At 45.2% G+C, this 16996-nt stretch overlaps 1 protein-coding gene across 4 annotated transcripts in view; it reads right to left on the bottom strand.

Annotated features, from left to right (window-relative positions):
* DNAH2 (dynein axonemal heavy chain 2) overlaps positions 1-16996 on the bottom strand; it is a 106045-nt gene that overhangs the window by 34914 nt on the left and 54135 nt on the right. For all 4 annotated transcript variants that reach the window (XR_011423478.1, XM_070228102.1, XM_023653714.2 and 1 more), the window contains 20 exons: positions 16447-16574; positions 15947-16099; positions 15543-15668; positions 10084-10302; positions 9725-9842; positions 9379-9515; positions 8660-8797; positions 8412-8570; positions 5915-6067; positions 5633-5724; positions 5114-5312; positions 4737-4961; positions 3683-3787; positions 2739-2927; positions 2442-2527; positions 2171-2301; positions 1869-2018; positions 1344-1511; positions 922-1082; positions 508-647 (listed from right to left, as the gene is read on the bottom strand). Coding sequence is in view for 3 of the 4 variants with exons in the window: in XM_070228102.1 (XP_070084203.1) it covers positions 508-647; positions 922-1082; positions 1344-1511; positions 1869-2018; positions 2171-2301; positions 2442-2527; positions 2739-2927; positions 3683-3787; positions 4737-4961; positions 5114-5312; positions 5633-5724; positions 5915-6067; positions 8412-8570; positions 8660-8797; positions 9379-9515; positions 9725-9842; positions 10084-10302; positions 15543-15668; positions 15947-16099; positions 16447-16574 (2977 nt within the window). In the remaining variant the exon portion in view is untranslated. The remainder of the gene's footprint in view (positions 1-507; positions 648-921; positions 1083-1343; positions 1512-1868; positions 2019-2170; positions 2302-2441; positions 2528-2738; positions 2928-3682; positions 3788-4736; positions 4962-5113; positions 5313-5632; positions 5725-5914; positions 6068-8411; positions 8571-8659; positions 8798-9378; positions 9516-9724; positions 9843-10083; positions 10303-15542; positions 15669-15946; positions 16100-16446; positions 16575-16996) is intronic.

Genomic DNA, 16996 nt, shown 5'->3' with positions numbered 1-16996 from the left:
TTTTCAACCACAATTAAAAATTAAAAAACAGGGGCCGGCCCCGTGGCTGAGTGGTTGGGTTTGTGCGCTTTGCTTCAGTGGCCCAGGGTTTCACCCGTTTGGATCCTGGGCGCGGACATGGCACCGCTTGTCAAGCCATGCTGAGGCGGCATCCCACATGCCACAACTAGAAGGACCCACAACTAAGAAATACACAACTATGTACCTGGGGGCTTGGGAGAAAAAGGAAAAATAAAATCTTTAAAAAAAAATTAAAAAACAAAACAAAAAACCACCACTCAAAAAAAGCTAGTCATACCAGAAGAGAGTTGATGACTCTCATGTAAGCTGCAGGAACTTCCTGAAAGAAAGCATGGTCTACGGAAAGGAGATGGGGTGTGCCAGGCAGGAGAGGCTGGTGCTGTTCATGAGACTCACTCTCAGAAGGTATGGGAGGCCAAAAGAGGGGAGGAGGACCCCTGAAGGGGGCTGGGCATGGCACGAGAAGAAGGCTATACCAGGAGTCACCTGAAGGGGTCGCCCACAGGGCTGAGGCAGAGAACGATGTGCAGGTTGTTCCGCACGCGTTCAATGAGGTAGGCGAAGAGGCTGTCAGAGGACTCAGGTACCTGTTCTGCCCGGGCCTGGTCTATGATGTGTGCCTGGATCTGCACAGAAATTACACAGTCAGAGGGCTGAAGTTTCAATGGCAGAACCAGAGAGGGCAGCAAGTGAGGCTGGGCTGAGAAGGTGTGGGTTTTAAAGGAGCTCTGTCCAACAGAGTCCCTTGAGGGAAGATGGCTGAAGAGGAGCAGCTCTTCTACCTAATGGGGGGATGGACAGAGGAGGTGCCACAGTAGCCTACTCTGGGATTTGTGCTTCTTCAGGGGTTAGTTGGGAAGGCCAAGAACCAAATGGTAATGGGTGTGGAAGGGATCATACCTCTTCAAATTCATCAGTCTTGTAGAGATTGGGGACCTCGCCTGAGCTGAGGATGTTGTTAATGTCCTCTAGGAATGATTCATCAGCAATTTGGGTGTCCACGAAAAGGAAGGATGTGGCCTTGAGCTCTACCCCAGCCTGGCGATACAGACGCTTGATATCTGGACCAGATGAGGGAAAGAGGAAAAGGGGACAGACAGACTCTTCAGATTTACCATCCTGTCCCTTATTGCTCTTCTGAGATTTAGGAACCCTACCCCAGCCCTCAGTACATACACACCACCATCCTATAGCCCACATGGGCCTGGTACCCCTCACTATCTGGCTGCCATCTCCCCTCTCTCTTGTCATTGCAGAAAGTCAGGCATCTGATCTTTCACTCTAGCCCCAAACGCTCCTCCATGTCAGAAACCCAGCTGTACCTTCTCGGAACTCCTGCTTCCGATAATGTTTGGTGACCTCGATCTGGAAGGTGATGTACTCGCAGATGGATGAGGCCAAGCGGGCCAGACTCTGGCGCCCGCTGCCCCCAATGCCCACCAAGAGCATGTTGCCCCGAGGCTGTCCAATTACCCGCACAATCCGTGTGACTGGTGGGTAGGGGGAATGGGGGATGAGGGTAATGAGTTGGCTGAGCAACCTCAGGAGACCTCCAAGCCCCAGGCTAGGGATTAGGAAGCCTGAAACTAAAGTAGAGGGACCAAGAAGTGTGGGAAGAAGTTAATGCCTGAAGTCTTGGTAGCAATTCAACCTTTAACCTCCACCATTTCTGTTAAACAGCACCATAAAGGAAAAGCCTCATCCATTGCCACAAGGGCATCTGGGGCCAGGGAGGAAGGCAACTTCCTGGACTTGATTTGGGAGAAAACTGGGAAAGGATCCTTACTTCCTTGGAAATACCCATAATTGGGATGCTGAGGATGGGGATGGGAGTAGGAAGCGCTCACTGTGTTCAATAGCCTCTCGGAAGAGTACTAGCTGCATTGGCACAACAGCAGGGGACAGATTGTATTCATTTAGAGCCGTCTCCATGGCCGTCTTCAGTACTGCCAGATCAGTTAGGTCTTCATATACCTTGGGCTCCCTCAGGAAGTCCCCTGGGCCATGGGAAAGAGGGAGTCAGATCTCAAATGCCTGGTCACCCGCAGACTTCCCCAAAGGGCCCTACACATCAGCATTCCATGCCCCAACTCTCCTAATCCACCGCCTAAGAGTCTCCAGCCTACAGTAGCCACAGTTCCCAGCTCACCAAAGATAGGAGGACGTTTGTTGGGACAAAGATTATGAAATGTGAGGTCAAAGAAGGAGCCGAGTTTGTCACTGATGATGCCCACAAAGGCTTCCATGTCTGTCACATCAACCAGTCGGTCAGAGAAGACTCTGTTGGGAGGGAGTTGGGGTGAGATCTGAGAATAAAGAGGAGAATAGCCCTGGGGAAGGGAGTGCCAGGCCAGAGGTGGAGGTGGGGCTTGGGGCAAGGCTGAGGAAGCCTGGATCTGGTGGGGGCACTGGCATCTCACCTGAAACATTCATGGATCCAGAGTCGTGTGATGCTGGACTTGGTATCATGGAAGTCCTTGTTGGCTCTAAGCATGCCCTGGAACACCTGGGGAAGAGGTGTGGCTTGTGGGATGGAGGGAGACAAGAGATTCGCTCCTGAAGTTTTAGAGGTAAGGCTACAGAAAGTGACATTCTAGGATGGGGGTGATTCGGGGTATGCGGAATGCTACTGAAATCCAAGGCTTACTTTGAGGAGAGGAGAATGCCTCCAAGGAGGCTGTGCCAGGTGAAAGGGGCAGGGTCAGACAGAGTTTCACCTTGGAGATGTCTCGAAGGTTGAAGAGGTAATGGATCTTGGCAGGCGTGGGCAGGAAGCGCTGTACCACAGTGTTGTACACGTCTAAGGTGGCCTCAGTCACCACATTCCCAATGGGCTTCACCTCTTCCTCAAAGTCCTGAAGCTTCTGATTGATCATGGTGCCAAATATTCGGATGATCTGGGACTCCTAGAAACAGGACTTCAGACTCATTTTTGCAGGCTCCTGGCCCTTCAGCCAGGCTAGGACAAGAGTGAGGAGAGTAGAGCACTTGCCTTGGGGCCAGAATTTAAGGGGGCACCAAAAACCCCGCAAACATCAAGGGAAATAAAATTTTAATGAAATCTTTAAATAAAGATCAAAATCAATGCAAAATATCCCTGATGAACAATATCAACATTTTAAATAAAGATGGGATCAGTATTATTGATTTTTCCTTGGCCTCAGGCTCAATATGGTTCAGCGTGGCACTGGATTCATCTTACATTCACTTAAAATTTTGGTATTTTGTTCATCATAAATTTTTGGCATTCATTTTTTTTAAGATATTACATTAAAAGATTATTTATCTTGATTACTGAGGGTTTTTTGCACCCAAGTGCCTTCCTCACCTCACCCTCATCCTGGCACTGCTCTCAGCTCTGAGCTCTGTAGGATCCACCTTCCTTGGTTTATGAGGGCCCCACTGCATTCTCTGCCCTTTGGGACTGCAAGGCTTCATGTTCCAGAGCCAGCAAGCTACACTGTCATTCTACAGCTCTCCTAGCTCGGGGGAAGCAAAGGTTCCTATAGACAGTGGTCTCCCCTCCCTATATGGTAGCTCCCTGTGTGCAACGCTGCTTAGGGTCCCTCGGCCCTCTCCTTGATCTTCCCGCTCCTTCTCTGGGACATGGATGGTCTTGCCTTCTACAGTCCCCCCACCCCAGCCCCTGCTATGCCCTCACTGTAGGGAAGGTCATGTTGATCATGTTGAAGCGACTCTGCAGCCTTGGGGAGATGACAGTCCGTCCGCCCCCAGGGGGACCCATGGCGGCCATCAGGAACATATCCTAGAGAGCAAAGACAAGAAGGGGCAGAGAGACGGGTGGGAAGAAGGGATGAGACAAGGCACAAAAATAGGGAGGAAGTAAAAGGAGCCAGAAGGAAGAGAATAAATGGAGGGACAAACGGGAAGAGGGACAAGGACAGAACGAGGAGGAAGAATCATGGAATAATGCGGTCAGGGAAGGGTGAAGGGAAGGAAGAGATTAGGGAAATTTTTTTAGAATTATTAAAGTAATGTATTTGTTTTTATTTTATCATAATAATCCATGTACCCAAATTCGAAAATAGAGGTAAATTAAAAAAGAACATTTGATTACATCTTCTAGACTTTCCCTCTTTTTTCTTTTCTTTAATATATATCTATCCACACGTGTATGTGTATGTGTGTCCTTTCTCAGAAACATAGGAATAAATTATCAGGTGAGTTTTTGACCCTGAGTGCCAGATAGATGAGAACCACAGAAATAAAGCTAGAGTGGCTGCTGCCTATTAATTCAGGAAAAAGAAACAAATAAGATGCTCAGAATCCCATGGAAGAAGAGCCAGGACGGAAGGGAGATGACTGGATCCTGGGTGGGGAGTGGAGAACTGATACTATGGAGGTGGTTGCTGTACCAATGGGAGGGAGAGAAGACCTGGCGAGGCAACTTACAGACTCTGGGCACCTAGACAGTTCTGGGTGGCATCAGGGGTGGCATGTGAGCGTGGCATAGAGGCCTAGAAAAGGAGTGGAAGTTGGAGGACACGATCCTTTGGTCACAAAGCACAGGGGAGTTAATAATAGGAATTGATAACTCAGGAGCCAGATGTCTGGGTCCTGAGAAAGGCAGAACAGTCCTTTGTGGAGAGGAATATAGAATTATAGGATTCTACCCTGGGGTCCTCATGGAGTGGGAACTGAACCTATCGTAGGAGGGAACAGAGGCATGAAGAATGAACTCTCAGGATGCTTACTCGAATGTACTTGATGGTCTGTTTCGTACGATCATACCAGAAGCCATAGTCAATCCAGAGGCGAATAAGCTCCAGGGCTGGCTGGGATCCAAACATGTCCTTAGCTGGCATATTTAGGTCATCCATAAAAGTGATCATGCTTTTGCCCCCAAATGGCACATAGACACCCTTGGTTCGTTTCTCCACTCTGCTCTCAATGATGCTCTGCACGTTATTGGATGTGGTCTGGTGAAAAAGGTACAGAACGAATGCTTGGGTCCCCCAGAGAAATACAGGGTTAGAGAGGAGGTCAATCAGGCAGCTGGATCCCAAGGGAAAGCAGAAGGCAGGGAGAGCATGGGGAGCTGGCGGCCTGGTCCTTGGGTCCTACAACGCACCTGTGCAGACATGTTGACAGTGAGCACTGACCACTGGCTGGAAGGCAAGGACTGTAGGACACTCTGGGCAATAGAGGTCTTTCCAGTCCCCACGGGACCCACCAGCAGGACAGGATTCTGGTTAGCCACCAAAGCGCTCACCAGGTAGTTGTAGCGAACAGTGTCGACGGTGGGCACCATAATCTTGTAGAAGGGGGAACTAGGGAAGAAAAGGAACTGTCTCAAGGGTCATTGGCCCACTCCTTTCTAACTCTGCTTCATTCTGCCTCCCAATGTTTATCTTGCTCTGGCATCCCCCGTCTCTAATCACCAACCCTGCCTCCTGTGGGGCTTGGGGATTGGGCATTCTCCTTAAAGATCCTGTCCCATTTCCTCAAATCATCTCTGCTCTGGGGTCCAACTACTCTTCCCCACAGCTCACTTCTGCTCCTATGCTGCAGCTGCCTCTCTACATCTCCCACCAAGCCCACCCCAAGACCAACCTACCCCCCGCCACCCCCGGCCAGGCCGTGCTCTCACTTTGGAGGGTAGCGCCAACTCTTAGGGAGCTTTTCCTCAAATGACGTCCAACTCCTCATCTTGGGGTCCACAAAATACTCGTAAACCGTGTCCTAAGGAGGGAATGTGTTACCAAAGCCTTCCAGTAGCTCTCCCCAGTCCAGAAAACGCGCTCACAGACCACTGGGAAGAAGGAGAGCTGGGTTGGTAGTCTGACACTCAGGCAGAATCTAAGGATCAGAGAGACTGGTGGGTTCTGGAAAATATAGGAAAAATAGGACAAGTGGGTTTGAGTGCCCTGACCTTGTTGGGAAAGGAGCCCTCAATCTCTCGGAGGTAACTGTCGATCTTCTTGCGGCCCTCCTCATCCACAGAGGCACACACAGACCAGATCATGCTGAACACAAACGTCAGCTCAACCATGGAGATGTAGTTTTCACCATCAGCTGGGTTCACCTGGATGGAAGAAAAGAAGGGGCAACACCCTAAATCTAGACGAGCTGGAGAGATCTCTTTTGACAGGTCATCATACAGGCTTAGTTTTGCTCCTTTCCTGGTTTTATTTGGAAAACCATATGGTTATAGATAAATCTAAGTCTAAAATATTTAGATAAATCTGAAACTTCTTGTAGCTCCGCAGTTGCTCGGAGCTTCTTCTCTGCTAAGTTGTTAGGTAAAGACACAGCAAAGATCCAGCCACACCATGTCTACTCTGAAGAAGTCCCCACGGGTTCTCAAGGAGGCAGGTCCAGGGACATTTGTGGTGACTTCTTTGTAACTGCAAAAACTTGGAGATGACCTAAATGTCCACCAGTAGAGGGATGGAAAAATAAAATGTGCTGTTCTACAGCGGAATGGTATATAACAGCTAAAAGCAATGAAATTAACCTATGTGCAGCAATAGGGAACTCAAGAACACATTGTTGATTTAATAAGCATATTGCAAATGGGGTATATAGCATGATACATTTTTTAAATATAACATTTTCTATGGATACCTATGGGCTTATATGTAAATACATATTTCTGAAAAGGTCCGTAATGACACATACAGACATACTCCAGTATGTAGTTACTTAAGTAAAGAGGGGAGTAGACCAGAATTGGAAAGAGAGGGGTGATCAAAAAAGACTTTGTTTTATTAAAAAATTCTAACTTTTAGAAAGGAAATTAGATTCAACTATTACTTGTGTAATTAAAAATTAAATCTTAAAATGTATCAACTTAATAGCAGAAACAGTGTATTTAGAGCTGATGCTTGAACCCCCAACCCAGAGGGCACATGGCAGATGGTATTCTTTGATAGGGTCTATGGAGCACATGGGGCTGTGCAAACTCTACTGCTTGCTTGGGGAAAATGGCCAACAGACAGCTAAGCCAGCATCATGCGGGTCATCTCTAACCTACTATGTGAAACAGCCACAGGCCACATTGAGTGGGGAGCTCTTGGAAGACGGGTTTGGAGTTAAGATACTTAGAACTGCAAATAATGTGATATACAGGATGCCATCCAATCCAGAATATTGGACTTGGTCTTAGAATAATCCTCAATCCTCAAAATATAGGTGGGAAATTGTATTGAGACTCTATTGTCTAACATATTCAATCGAGAATCCTGGATTGGAATATTCAGTCTAGCTCACCCCAACACACAACACTCACCATCTCACCATCCTCTTCTCCGGGGCTCTGCTACACTGAAGAGGGTCTGCACACAAACACCACCCACCCCACCCCACCCTGCTACAGACCTGACTTTGTGTCTCTGTGTTTATGCAAGGCCACTCTCTTTACCTAGAATGCCCTGCTTTCTCTGTGGTATTCATCAGTGCTCTTCCCTCTCTGCTCAGCCCCCAACTTGGCCTGTCTTCCTGAGCACCTCGGTGCCCCTAACACTATATTAGTGTCCTTTTCCTGTGTGTTACCTTGCAAGTTCATCTACACAGTTTTAATGTATATTAACTGTACTGGGAATGACATATACTGTTATAGATCTTTTTTCTTTTTTTATTTTGAGGAAGATTAACCCTGAGCCAACATCCCTGCCCATCCTCCCCCACCTTCTATGTGGGATGCCCACCACAGCATGGCCTACTGAGCGGTGCCATGTCCGCATCCAGGATGTAAACTGGCGAATCCCAGGCCACCGAAGCAGAACGCGTGAACTTAACCACCGCGCCACCGTGCCAGCCCTGTTATAGATCTGAACTGTTATATAGCTTTATATTAACAGTTTAGTTATCTGGCAATGTCTTAGAAAACAACACGAACCACTTCTAGGCAGTGGTTTAATCTCGACAGAAAAATATCCAGTTTTGGTCCTTACTCCATAATTATAAACTGAACAAAATTTTTCTTAAGTATCAATTAATCTGAAAATTTCTAAAGCCGCTCATCAGATTAGGTTGGGTGCTCCTTCCAGCAGAAATGGTATCCCAAGGCCTCACATACACCAAGACTTAATATTTATTTTTTGAAAGGATAGAGAAATGAGGGACCAAATTAACTATCCTCAGCTCCCAAAATACAGGTAGGAAATTATAGCGAGAGCCATTGTGCACTATATCCAATTTAGAGTCCTTAGTCTGGCCTTTCAGTGAGCACGCACATGCACACACACGCGCACACACACACGCCCACACCCCTTGCTGCCTCCATGGTTGGTGAGGCCTCCCCTTAGAGTCTCTGCTCCACTCATAACTGGTGTTCAAATTGTGTCTCAGACACACTGTTTCCCTGAAGTTGTCCCCGGGAGGTCACGAGCCCTTCCTGCCCTGGCCCTGCTCTGGTCTCCACTTACGCCATTCTCTGGTGTGGCCAGGGCCGTGTACAGCTTGCAGAGGGAGATGATTCCACTGTATTCAGGGAGGGGCACTAGCTCGTTGCAGTTGTCCTTCTTGAAGGTCAGTATCTTGTTGATGAACTTTTCGAACATGCGTTGGAGGGGCTCTGCCTCAACCTGGAGTTGAATACGAAGGGGCTCTTTATTCACTCTTGTGTCTCATAGGGCACACAAGTTACTTTCCCTCTCCTCATTTCCCTTTATACCTTTGGCCTCTTCTCTAGCCATGACTGAACATAGGGCTTCCAGCCCAGGTCAGCATAGTCAGTGTAGACCATCCCGCAGCGAGACACAGTGGCTGGAGAGGCCACTGCCAAGTTCTCCACTTCGAACAGGAGAGATACCTAAGGATATGCTTTGTCAGAATCTCGTCTTTCCCTCCACCCCACCCCCATCAATAATAATAAAAACACCCAGAACTCTGATGCCCCAAGGTGTCTCTACCAAGTACCAAGTGTATGACAGGATGAATAAAGACCTAAGGTTTACAAGTGATTTGCTTTTTAAAACAAATTACAGCTTATTCAAGGTTATCCTTATGAAAAATCACTCTCTCACTTGCATTGTTTGAGTGGGTGGAAAAGGGTGTGTTTTACAGCCCATGAATTCATAACCCGTGGCACACAAGTGAACGTCATCCCGCGTATGTCAGTGGAAATGAGGCTGAGAAGGGCTGCCTCAGTTTCCACAGGGCTTCCTAGTACACAAAGTTCTTTTCTATACACTTGTTCTCATCATCCATGGTAGGCAGGCATTTTTTTCTTGAGTCACAGGTTTCCCTGAATCCACGCATCCTCCTCCTCCTCAGCTGTCTCCCATAGAACTTACTCTTCTCTCAGGAGTCCAGTGCTCTTCCCCTTAGCCCTGCCTCATGCCCTCCAGTTTCCACCCCTGCAGGGCCTCGGTAGTCTGCGCACCCCTGTACCTGCTCAGGCATAGAGATGCGCTCTCCGTTGATGAGGGTCAACACTTTGTTATCATCCATGACAGAGTTCATGCTCTCAATCCACAGTGTGTCCACAGGGCCATCAAAAAGGATCCACTTCTCATCTGGTTTCTCATCTAGCAGAAGGCGGATGATAAAGAAACCAGGAGCCTTCTCACCTAGCCCTCCCTCCCACTCATCTCCTCAGAGAAGCAAGCAGATGTTTCCTTGTATCTCTGCATTCCCCAAGCATTTTTATCCTAAATTTGAGCTTTCTTTCCCCAGACTGCCCACTCCCTTAGGAGACTCAGGCCTCTGCTCTCCCCACCCCCTGATCCTTTGGTACCTGCACATGCTGTCCGCATGACGCTGGACAGGACGCCATCTGTCCATTCGTTAGTGCTGAGGTCATACTCCCCATACAGCTCCCCAAGGGACAGTGCCTTAGGGTTCAAAGGGAACTCCTAAAAATGATACAGGAAGAGATTTTTGAGCTGCTGGAGGACATAAATCCCAAGATCTCCCTTTATTTCAAGGTATTTGTATTTGCCCTTCTCTCTCCTCTCTCCCAGGCCTCCTCAGATCCAGGCACTGCCCCCCTGGTCTGCACTGCCCTCCCTGACATCTATGCATTCTTGCTCCAGCCTCCACTGCCCTCCTGATACTCAAGTCTCTGTCACCAGCTTCATGGTCCCAACTCCATACTCTGACAATGTTGAAGTTGGGGTCTCCAGCTCTGCACAAGGAGGACAAGGAGGACTGAAGAATCCGCCATGAGGCAGTCTTGCCGCTGCCCGTGCAGCCCACGATCATGGTGGAGTGGCGGGAGTTCTTGGTTTCATACAACTGGATAACCTTGGTGAGGGTGAATGGTGTAGTCTGCAGGCCCATATCTCGAATCTCCTGCTCAATGGTCTCCCGCAGCTGAGAAGGAAAAATAGAGGAATTGGAAGAAAAAGGATGAGGCCTGTGAGGGGCTTTCAAAATCTCCTCAATGCCTGGGAAGATAATGTTCAAACTGTCGAGAATGGTACTGGGGCCCTTTGCACTCTGGCAATTGTTCATTCCCTGAGAAGCTGACCAATTGCAGAGTTAAGAGATTGGGCTCTGGGGGCCAGCCCCGTGGCCGAGTGGTTAAGTTCGCACGCTCCGCTGCAGGCGGCCCAGTGTTTCATCAGTTCAAATCCTGGGTGCGGACATGGCACTGCTCGTCGAGCCACGCTGAGGTGGCGTCCCACATGCCACAACTAGAAGGACCCACAACTAAGAATATACAACTATGTACGGGGGGTCTTTGGGGAGAAAAAGGAAAAAATAAAATCTTTAAAAAAAAAAAAAAAGAGATTGTACTCTGGAGTCAGCCAGCCAGGGTCTCCAGCTTTCAGCTATGTGAACCTGAGTAAGTTACTTCTCTGAGCCTTGGTTTCCACATCTGTTAAATGGGAGTAATGATGGTACTTTCCCCATAAGGTTGTTGTAGTAGATAAGATAGCTAATATAAAACACAACATCTGACCCACAACTCTCCATGTTTTTTCTAATGTTATTCAACAAACATCTAAGCCTCTACAGAACGTGCTAAGCAGTGTGCTGGGTGCTGAGAACAATGTAGAGTCCATCCTATTGCAGAGCTCACAGTCTAGTGGGAGAGCCAGACATTAGACAAATCATCACCTAAGTTAAAAAGCAATGCTTACAGAACCATGCCCGTATGGATCAGCCCCAGAATAGCGTGACGTTTTTAAACACACAGTCAATGCTACCAAATAATTTCAGATAGATGCAAGATCTTTACTTGTATGTCTCAAACACCACTAAGAGGCCTCACCACTACTATTTGCTTCCTTCTGACAATAAGTTTTATTAACATGTTTGCATGTGTGCATCATGCCACAAGTTTAATATGTCACCTTTTCTATTTATTCAGTTTAAAATATTCTCTACTTTCTTCTTTGACCCATGAGTTATTTAGAATTGTATTGCCTAATTTCCAAACACTCGGGCTGCTTCTAATTATATTTTGTTATTGATTTCTAGCTTAATTTTTATTGTGGTCAGAGATCATCCTCTGTATAATTTCAATCATTTGAAATTTATGAGACTTCGTAACCCAGCATATGGTCAATTTTAGAAAATGTTCCATGTGTACTTGAGGTAAATGTGCATCTGCAATTGTTGCATGCGATGTTCTGTGTTAAAAAGCATTCAGATCTGTGACTACATGGATTTTTCGGTATCCTTGCTTTATCAATTTGTGAGAGAAGTATGTCAAGATTTCTTACTAAGGTTTTGGATTTATCTATTTCTCCTTTTAGTTCCGTCAATTTTGTTTTATGTGTTTCATAGCTATATTATTAAGTGTATACAAATTTAGAATTGTTATGTCTTTCTGTGCCTTGGCCCTTTTGTCATTATTAAATGTCCCCCTTTACCATAAAGTCTCCTTTGCCTGTTATCAGTAGAGGTACCACTGTGATCAGAAAATGTGTTCTAAATAAATTCCTTTGAAATTTTTGAGGCAGATTCGTGGCCTTTACATGGTCGCTTTTCCTAAATATTCTATGCGTGCTTGAAAAAAAATGGTGATTCTTCCATTATGGAGTGCAATTGCTATAGATGTCTATTAAATCAAGATTGTGTTGTTCAAATCTTCTATATCCTAAATGATTTTTAGTCTGCCTGGTCTATCAGTCACTGAGAGATGTTAAGATCTCAACTATGATGGTAGATTTGTCTATTTTTCCTTATAATTCTGCAAAATTTTGCTCTATTTATTTTGAGGCTATGTTATTAGGTGCATCCAAATTTAGAATTGTTATAACTTCCTGGTGAATTGAATCTTTTAGTATCATGAAGTGACCTTCTTTATTTATAGCAAGGCTTCTTGCCTTAAAATCGATGTTGTCTGATATTGCTACCCCAGCTTTCTTTTGATTAGTATTTGCCTGTAGTATTTCTGTTTCTTTGACTCTCAACCCTTTGTCTTTATGTTTTAGGTGTGTCTCTTATAAACAGTATTAAATATTAGTGTATAATATTAAGTGTATGATTATTTTTCCTTTTCTACATAAGTTTTTTGTTTTCCCTAGGAGCTAATAGTTTCTGTGGTTTTTATTTGCTTAGTTTTTAATATACGTATCTCTAACTCAACTCCAAACTCTACCAGTTATTAAATCTCTCAAAACGTTTATTCACATCAGGTATCAATTTCTTCTTCTTAAAGAAGTCTTCCTGAAGCCTTCAGATTTGCTCCAATCTGGATTGGCTTCTCTTTTTGTCTGGTGCACAACCATCATTCTGTGTCCTCTATTTTCCTTTTTATTGGTATGTTCCTGCATTTTAAGAGAGCATATCCTCTAGTAGCTTTCTAAGAAAGGATATATTGGAAGTAAATTTTTTTTGAGAGTCTGCATGTCTGGAATGTCTCTGATCTAGCCTCCTATGTGACAGGTTAGCTGGGTATAGAATTTGAGGTTGGAAATAATTTTCCTTCAGAACGTTGAAGGCTGCTCCACTGTTTATAGATTCAGCATTGCTACTGAGAAATCTAACATTGTAATTCTTGGTCTTTTGCGTGTCACCTCTCTTTTTTTCCTCTCTCTTTGGAGGTTTGTTAAATCCTATTCTTTTCCTGGTGTTTTAAAATTTCACAGTGACGGGCCTTAGTAAGGATTCATTTTATCCACTGTGTCATGCATTTATGGATCCTTCTATTTTGGAAACAGGTCCTTCAGCTCTAGGGATTCACCTTGAATTGTTTCATTATTGATCCTGCCCCCCTCCATTTTCTCTGCTTCTACTTTTTGGAACTCCTGTTATTTGGATATTGTCTTTCCTAGACTGACTCTTGAATCTTATCTATTTCCTCCTTTGTTGGCTCTATTCTCTGGAATATCCCTTTATTAATAGCATTTCATCAGTATTTCATGGATACAATATCTTTATCTTCTCTTTGATAATACTAATGATAGATTTAAAAAAAAAAAACTTCTCTCTGCATTGTCTATTTTCTCCAATTTGCTTTTTCCTTTTTTTTTTTTTTTTTTTTTTTGGCTGCTTTCACATTAGAGGTTTTTCTCAGATGTGTGGTGAGCCTGGTTTTCTTCTCATAAAAAGGATCGAGGACTAAAAAGCTGAGTGGAAGCTCTGAGTGCATGAGTGGGGCTTGTAGACCATGAGTGGCCCTGTAGATAAGTTATCTAGGACTTTCATTGGGAAGTTTCCATTGCTGATGTTTTGGTCATTCCTCTTGGGCCATACAGATTCCCCAGAGAGAATTCTTCCAACTTCCTCTCTGGCTGCCAGCATTCTGGGAGCAGAGATGAAAGAAGGCTAAGATCTCAGCATTTAATGTGTAAACATTCACTTAAGCCTCATTTTTAACAGGGCTTACTCCTGTCCTCAACTATACCCAGAATGCCCTGGACCAGAGACCTGCTATTTTACCTTCTAGTCTTCTGCCAAAGTGGGAGAGGCACGGTCACCCAGGGTCACAGAGAAGGGGAGATCTAGAGATCTAATGGCCTCCAAGATAGTTTGCCTCCAATCCTCCTTATTTTAGCTACACCTCCTTTACTCTTCCCACTACTCTCTATTTACAGAGGTGCCAAATGCTTAGCCTTTTAGAATTGCCTCTCAATTCCCCCCACTTCCACGCCTCTCAGCTTTGCTAAGTAAGTCACAACTTATTCATTTGTTTCCTATGTCTAAAATTTTTGTTGCTATCTCCTCTTCCATTCTCCCCATCCTTTTTGGTATCTCTTTAGAGTAGTTGTAATGGATTTTCAAAAGGAAACAAAATTGTTTTTAATCTACCTTCTTTAGCTGGAAGTCCTATTGTTGTTGTTGTTTTTAATTTTAATTATAACATTTCTTCATGTATAGAAATTCTATTGATTCTTTTTTCAAATCTACTTTGTTTAGAAGTCTCTTGCTCCAGGCTCATAGTTTCAAGCTTCTCTTTCATTTCTTTAAACACACTAATTTAGTTATTTTTTAATTCTATGCTGATTATTTTCAATATCTGAAGTCTTTGTGGATCTCATTTGGCTGTTCTGTTGTTCTTCAGCCTTCCTTTCATGATATCTTGTTTTCTCTTGTGTTTTGTGAATTTTGACCAGGAGCTGCTCATTTTCTTGGACTTTTATGAGAATTCTTTGAGGCTCTAGTTGAAGTTTCATTCTTCCAGAAATAATTTGCATTTCTTCTGCCAGTCACCTGGGGAAAGCACTAATGACCTGGAACTACTTAAAATTAAGTTCTAAGTTTGAGATTTTGGGAGATTACACAGTAGAATAAATTATAACCATAGACCATATGAGAGCTGGCTTGTGGTTAGGAAATCTCAAAGGAGATTTTAGCCCCTCCTCCCATCGTTGGAGGTCAAGACAAGCAAGTTTCTTTACTGTATGGACCCTTCTCAATGGTGGGTTTCTCATGTTCCTATTTACTGAGGATGTTTTCTCTTGTGGACTGAGATTTATGCAGGACTGGGTTTTTTATTGTACCTCCAAACTTGGGCTGCTTTATCTCCTATCTACAGTGCCTTAAATTCAACAAAAATTTTCAGGGAAAAAGCCAGCTTTCACACTCACTTATCTTCCAGTTTTTACTCCCCCTCTTCATCCCAGAATTCTTTCTTTCTTGCCAGCTTAGCAATGTATTTACAAAGATGTATTTTTATATTTTTTATCCAGCATTTTAGTGGTTTCAATTGAAAGGATCCAACTACCATACTGCCAGAGAAGAAAATTCCTATAGCTTCTAAAATCCTCCTCCTCCAGCCCTTCCATTCCATTGCTCTCACATATCAAACAGCTCCTAGCAGTCTCTCCTCAAAACTTCCTGAATGAGGAGAGAAGCGGAGGCAGGAGAGGGCTGATGGGTATACAGAAAGTAGAAAGACCAATGAATTAGAGGTCTCAAGGAAGTCAATGAGTGGAAGTGCTTGAGCTGGTGAGTCAGGGGGCAGGGAGTTGTGGTGAGAGAGTAGAATGCTTGAATAGGTCTCTATCATTTTATAGATAAGGAAGCCCTCAGAGAGGTCAACTGTCTTGCAAAAAGTCACAGCCTAGTGAAGGGCAGAACAAGGCCTGGAACCCAAGTGTCCTGGTCCTGGCCCCACATTCACACATAAGGTCAGGGAGAGTATAAAGAACAAATACCTTGCCATAGTCAATGATAGGCAGCTCAATGCTGGGGAATAGATCTTGCACAATGGCATTGAAGAGTGGCACGTCAACTGAAGTTAGCTTGGCAATGTTCATATCTCTCATTGAGAGAAGCAACACCTGGATGGGAAAAGACAGAGACTCAGGCTTGACAAGCCAGGGCCTAGTACTCACCAGGCCCTTCCTCTCCAAAGGGGTGAGGGACAGGAGCCAAGAACAATGGCTACACCTGAGCTATACAATACAATAGGAAACACAATACAATAGGAAACACAGGGGACAGGCAGAATGGTGGAAGTCCCAATCCAGGGAAAGAAAAGATCCGAAAAACTTTAGCGAAGGCGCACAGGACCAGTGACAGTGGGGGTTAAGGTCCAAGGGCTGTGCCCTTCATCTACCTCTTCATCAGACAGATCCGGCTGCAGGCGGCGCTTCTTGCCAGCATAGCGCAGAAGGGAGGTGAGGGCGCGTAGGCCGAAGTCATAATGGTCCTGTCTGGAGAGCTGCTGCACAGCCAGTGAGTAAAGTGTGTACACCTTCTTGGCCAGAATCTGGGAAACCAAAACAGAGGAGGGAACAACCTGTCTCCCTACAAATCCCTCTTCTTCATCTAGGGACAGCTACGGATACAGGGAGTTAGGTCCTAGGATTTCAAACAGCTACGAGGTGGTCTATGGGCAATCCTAATGAGAAGATCCTGTGAATCGTGCCAATGTTGATTAGCGGCATCAAAGAGGGGAGACCTCCCTCCTCGGAATTCTTCTGCCTCCATATCCTACTGACAGTCTACATTCCTTGTAGGAGAAGCCGACTGTGAGGCCTTCACGGGGTTCCTCTGTCCAGGGAATAATGATGAAAGGAAAATAAAATAATTAGAGAAAAGAGATTATCAGAATACCTTGCAGTTGCCAAAGCCCTCCCCAAAGAGAATGATTTCTGCAATAAGAGTAGAGTCAGGCACCACCATGGCAATTGGACGGAACATGGATTTAAGGTTATCAGGAAGCTCCGTGCGACCAGCATAGCCTGGAAAACAGCACCATTTATTTAGATCCATACTGCTTCTAAGGACCCACTTCCCAATCAGTCCCATTTTCCCGAACCCTAGTTCCATCCCTCTCTCCCCAAATCCAACCCCAAGATCTCTTCCCTTCTCATCTCAGCCCTGGCTCTTCCCATACCACTTTGCTCTTCTTCCCTAGCTCTGGTCCTTTCCTTACTTTCTGTGTGGTCTTGTTTCAAACTCAAATCGCAGAGCTGTCAATGTCCCATTTCTCCAAAGTTCTGTGTATAACTCACGTCAGTCCTATTTTCTTTTTTTTTGTTTTGTTTTGGTGAGGAAGATTGGCCCTGAGCTAACATCTGTTGCCAATCTTCCTCTTTTTGTCTGAGGAACATTGTCCCTGAGCTAACATCTGTTCCAGTCTTCCTCTATTTTGCGTATGGCT

This window comes from Equus caballus, chromosome 11 (assembly GCF_041296265.1).
Source record: "Equus caballus isolate H_3958 breed thoroughbred chromosome 11, TB-T2T, whole genome shotgun sequence".
Lineage (NCBI taxonomy): Eukaryota > Metazoa > Chordata > Mammalia > Perissodactyla > Equidae > Equus > Equus caballus.
Note: the sequence above shows the minus strand (reverse complement) of the source record. Positions and strands in the feature narration are given on the sequence as shown.